The 5,621-nt window shown below is 33.9% G+C and overlaps 1 protein-coding gene across 1 annotated transcript; it reads left to right on the top strand.

Annotated features, from left to right (window-relative positions):
* Positions 1-1,117: 1,117 nt before the first annotated feature.
* LOC132631039 (uncharacterized) lies at positions 1,118-5,135 on the top strand. The gene is made up of 5 exons (XM_060346637.1): positions 1,118-1,446; positions 1,522-1,651; positions 1,978-2,268; positions 2,344-2,445; positions 4,517-5,135. The coding sequence occupies exons 1-5, from the start codon at positions 1,118-1,120 to the stop codon at positions 4,955-4,957; spliced, it is 1,293 nt and encodes a 430-aa protein (XP_060202620.1). The 3' UTR covers positions 4,958-5,135.
* Positions 5,136-5,621: the final 486 nt, after the last annotated feature.

Here is a 5,621-nt window from a genome sequence, read left to right as displayed (position 1 = left end):
TCTAGACTTCACAGGTTTGTATTTTCTCTGTTCACTTCATCTGTTTAGTTCATCTATAATGAATAACTTTTGGGTCCTTTAACTCTTGCTCCAATTTGTCTCCATTCTTCTTGAATAAGTTTTCTTAAGTGAATAATTTTTGGGTTTTGTTGTTAGGTCCTATAATCTAAGTTAAAAAAACTCCGATTTAGGCTAAAATTGATCTTTGATCTTGATCAAACTATTAAATTGGGTCCTTTATTGAAGTGGATTTGAAGTAATTTTTAAGCTTTTTGGTTCATTCTTTAGTGTTTTATTCATTTGGGTTTCTACCATTTTTGTTCTTTAGCTAATGCTTGTTGGGTTTGTGCCTAGTTTTGTTGATATTTAGTTTATCAACATATGTTCAACTCATTTACTGCAATTATTTTGATGTTTAATTATGTGGTGTGAGTAGAAAATGGGTTGTACTTTATTCATATTTTCTGGTGTGAATGCATTATATTGGTTTCCGTTATACGCAGTCTTCTCAGTTCTCATTTTGCTTTATTGTTGAACTCTTTTTTTACGTTTTTTTTTTAATGTCTAGAAAAGACTGGCATTTTGTGAATATTGTGGTATGGATGCACTATGCTTATTTCCATTATGTTTGGTTTTATTATTCTCTTTTTTTGGATCAGGTTCTTCAACATTTAAGCAAAAGTCAAGCATATTCCTAGTGAAAAGATAAAAAGAAAGTACGCAATTTCAAGTATTTTTCGTTGTGAGGTCGTGCTTTGGAGGACTGGATCAAGCTTTTATTGCCAGTGGAAGCGAGGACTCACAGGTACTACTTCTCTTGTTGAATGTAGAAGCACAATCTATTTTGAAAGTTACAGAATTTTATTTTGTCGGGGCTGTGCCTTTTAATGATCTTAGCACATGAATAAATTGACAATTCTATTCCTCAAATCAGGTTGCATATTGCCTATATTCCAGTATTTTGACCAGAAAAGTGATCTTTTGTTTACCTGAATGAGGAAAAACTATATTTGCCTGCACAATGAAGTCCTGTGAACAAGTTTTCCTTTTCGGTCAGAAACAACTTATCATCATTTAAGCTCTAACATGTATTTGTCTTTGTGTCAGAGAGCACAATATGAATAATTCTAATCGTGAGTGGATGTATGATAGAATATTGGAAGATGGATTTATAAATCCTAGGTTTATTGATGGGGTTGAGGACTTTGTTGCATTTTCTAAAAGACATCCACAATGCATGGATGGTGGAAAGTTAAGATGTCCTTGTAATCATCGTAAGTGTCGCAATAAAAACATTTTGGATGAGTTTACAGTCATGTCACATCTTGGGACTTTCGGCTTTGTACCGGGTTATTACTGTTGGTATCACCATGGAGAAAGTTATCCCTATCCAAGCGTGCTTAATGGTCATCTAGGAGAAACTTTGGGTGAAACTATGAATTCGCAGTCTGAAACTTTAGGTTTTTAAAAAATATAAATATCAAGAAATGTGTTATTTATTTGTTGTCAATTTTGTTTCAGGTTTGTTCCTAATGGTCGTTCTATTTCGAAGAGCATCACAGAAACATTCAAGGAACGACAAGACGCTACTGGTTACTCATGGAAGGATGTTAGTGAATCGATTCGTAAATTCTATTGGCATGAATTTGTGGTAATTATTTCTCTACATTAAAAACTTATATAAGTATTTGTTTAGACAAAAAAGTTACTGTTTTGATTAGAGAAAAAAGTTACTGTTTTGATTAGAGAAAAAAGTTACTATTTTTTTAGAGAAAAAGGTTACTGTTTTGATCAGGGAAAATGTTACTTGTTTTGATTAAAGGGAAAATTACTAATTCGTGAAGATTAAATCTGTCGATTATGTGATTAACTTCGTCCCTCGCCTAATTTCTATTTTTAAGGCTTATTAGAACCTACCCTGCCTTGTTTTTCTTAAAAAACAAATGGTGTTTATGTCACTGATCGAATTTTTTCCAGAAATTATATCAGTGGAACCCTTCTAACACTACCGTAATCGAACACACCTGGGGTAAAGTGGCATCCACCTTATACTCTAAGAAATTGCACCGTTGGCGAAAACGTCCAAGACCTACTTTTGTTCCAGAAGATGTATGGGAAAGCTGGAAGACATATTGGGCCTCTGACAAGTGGCTGGAAAAATCTCGTATTGCCACTCAAAATCGACACAGTGAGACTGGTGGTCCAGGCACTGGTCCAAGCAAGCATACTGGTGGTTCTAAATCAACAGTGGAGCATACTATAAAATTGGTATCAAATTCAACTTTTTAGTAGAGTAATTCTCTAACCTTATCTTGTACTTCAATATTAAACTCTATTTTCCAGGCAATAGACCTACGTCGTCCTGCAAATTTATGGGATGTCTTTAAGAAGCTGCACAAAAGAAAGGATGGCAGCTTTGTTGATCCCAAGTCTAAGAGCATTAATGTAAGTTTCTTTTGTAACTTAACGATCTGCAGAATGCTTATAATTTTGGGTTAATTTTTGCAATGAGTTTTTTTATAATTCCGTTTTGGGATTAGTTACTGGTTTAATGAACAAAATCTGAACAAAAAAATGGTTCAGTGAAGTGGTGAAATGCCAAATATCCTCTGCAAAATCTGATTTTCGCATATATGGCCTTTTTTGTTGTTGTGATACCATATGACATCTGGTGGTTTCCTTGTCCTGCAAACCAGCAAGTTGATGCTATTTTCTTTTGCCTCATCAGTTAAAACCATTTGTACATAACCTTGTATATCTGCCTTAGAACCATGAGAAAAAACATGAGAAAGTCATGTTATTTTTTTTTTTTGCCTCATCAGTTAAAAGTTTATCATTGTGTTTTTCAAGTAGACTGGCCAGTTGCTAATGTAGCTCTGAAAGTTGCACTGCTCTTGGCAGATGATAAGTAGACTGGCCAGTTGATGATGTGTTAGAAGACCTTATAGTTTTGGCTGAAATAGAGGAGACCACTTTAGGAGTAGAAGTAGCAGTGCAAGTGGCAGTGATTGTACTGTTTCGATTTCACTTTCTGGTAATCGATTACACTGTGTTTCATAATCTTTTGGTAAAGTAGCAGTCAATTTCACTTTCTGTGTGTTCCTGCTAATATTAACCTAAATATTATATAGGTAGTCAATTGTATAAAAACTGTTGGTGAAGCTATTGGGATCAACGTCAACGGTAAACCGTTTGATGAGTATCAAATTTCAGCAGTTTTAGTTATAGCAGTGTAGTTGTGGTTTTATAAGCTGAACTGATGTACTTCTTCATTTTGTCAAATTTCGGAACCACAACTGTTACACTTCTATTATTACTATATGTGTTCACCTGGAATACATTTGCCCATTGAATATAAGAACCATGGATTATAAACCTGCATCACAATGCTTATTTGTTGAGTTTAAGTTTATGAACTGTTTTTTAGTAGACTTTTATACTAAGAAAATTGTACTATGCTTGAATATTGAAAAATGAAGTTAGTTACATATTTGGGGACAAAAAGAGTACTAGTTTATAAGTTTACAATATTATTCAATTGCTACGGATTGAAGTTGGTAGTATATTTGGCTCAAGAGAAATACTAGATGCTTTTTGTGGCAAGACTAATTAAAGTGGTCTCTTTAAATCTGGCCATTAGCTATTATTTTATTAGTATCTCTGGCCATTAGCTATAATTTTATTTCTAGATTTCTCCATTTACTCTTTGATTTTGGCATTTATTAAACCTATGAATTTTGCTGGGTTTGTTTATATATGGTAATGTACTATGTTGGTTTTGAAGCACAAGTGTAGTACCTGTATATGGCTGAAGCAAGAAAGTGTTTGGTTTGCTTATCTGTTGATGCTTAAAGTAAAAAAGATTTCAGCTTTATGAATCTATCTTATTATTCTAAAGTTCGGTATTAACTATTGGTATAATTGTATGTTGAATCTCTTTTCTCCCAGCTGAGTGAAAAATGTGGTATTGAATGAGATTTTGTTTATCTTGCCAAACAGAATTGGTTTACTGAAGGAGATAAATGATGGGCTTATTCTCATGACTATGAGTTTCAAAATGATTCATGGAATAAATTGTGAGGATGATTAAAAAGTTCTTGAACTACAAGTCTCACTGATTGAGAGAATGTGTTATAGGACTAACTCAAAATGTATTGGACTGGCTAAGTTATTACATGAATTGTTTTAGAAAATGTTTTGAAGGAACTGTGTGTATCTTTTTTACTCTCACTTTGTGCTTCTTCTTCACCTTCTTTCTACGAAAAAACTATTTTTCTGTTTCTGTGAGTGCCTTTGCTTCTGCCTCTTTCCTTTTTATTTCGTGTTTTCTTTTGGTTTCTTTTAAGTGTTTTTTGCTTCTGCTTTGTTTTGGGGTGTTATCAGTGGTTTTTTAGTTTCCCGCTGCAGAGAAACAGGGAAATGGTAGCTTCTTTGAAAGCACTTCCTAGTTTCTTGTAATATGTACTTATTTGTGGAAAGCTTGGTGTTTGGTAGCTAATTATTTGGGTATTTTCAGGATGAAATGGAGGCTAGGGTGGCTGCTGCTATAAGCTCATCAGATGATTCACAAGAAGTTCAAGAACTCGATGTAAATAGCATATACTTGGATGTTGTGGGTGGAGAGAAAAAACGACGTGTGTATGGATTGGGCTCTCAAGCTTTGACTATGTATAAAGATTATAATTCTGCCACTTCATGCAATATAGTGACTGATCGTGCTGCTGATCAAGAGCGCATCAAATTACTTGAGGAAGAGATGTTGCGAATGAAAGAAAATCAAGAGAGGATTCTTCAAGAGCGTGTAGAGGCGGAAGTGCAACAACGCGTAGAGAAGGAGGTCTCGGATCGGTTTAAGTCTATGGAGGATCGATGGTCTCACATGATGAGTGTGATGGGTTTATCTTCTCGCTCATCTGGTAGTCCTACTCTCCCTAACAGGGACTCACCAAATGCTTAAGTGTGTAACATTTTAGACTTTGGTTAGTTGGATATTCTAAGTGTTGTTTCCAACGTTGTCAGACTTTTGTTAGTTGGATGCTTTGTAAGTTTAAAAATTTTGTAGACTTTTGCTTATTGAAGTGGTGTATACTGTAAGTTTTTGTATTATAAATTTAATATTATGTTTGTCATATTTTGGTGGTTAGTTATATTTTATGCTTTTAGCTAATTTACTATATATATTGAATAATATTGTCAAATTCAAAAGTATTGTTTAATTATTATTTAGTTTGTCATAATCTATACTAAATATGTCACAATAAAGCAGCATGTCAAACAATTTGTGACCAAAGATTCTGTCACAATTTATTTGTATCGAAATATTCAGTTACAATTGTTGTCTTAGATATAGAAATTTGTCACGGAAATTATTCTGTCATTATTTTGTGACGGAGAAAACCGTCAAAAATCGGGTCTCAATTTTGTGACGGAATTTAAGCCAAATACAAGGCTCTATATTGTAACGGACTGGGTTGTGACAATTCCGTGACAAATATTTGTGACTGAATTTAAATCCGTCACAAAGATTTTATGACCAAGGGTTCTGGGACGTCCGTAATTCCGTCACAAATCCGTCACAATCGATGATTTGTGACGAATTAGTGACGAATTTGTCTATCACA

The sequence above is a fragment of the Lycium barbarum genome, chromosome 3, assembly GCF_019175385.1.
Source record: "Lycium barbarum isolate Lr01 chromosome 3, ASM1917538v2, whole genome shotgun sequence".
NCBI lineage: Eukaryota > Viridiplantae > Streptophyta > Magnoliopsida > Solanales > Solanaceae > Lycium > Lycium barbarum.
Note: the sequence above shows the minus strand (reverse complement) of the source record. Positions and strands in the feature narration are given on the sequence as shown.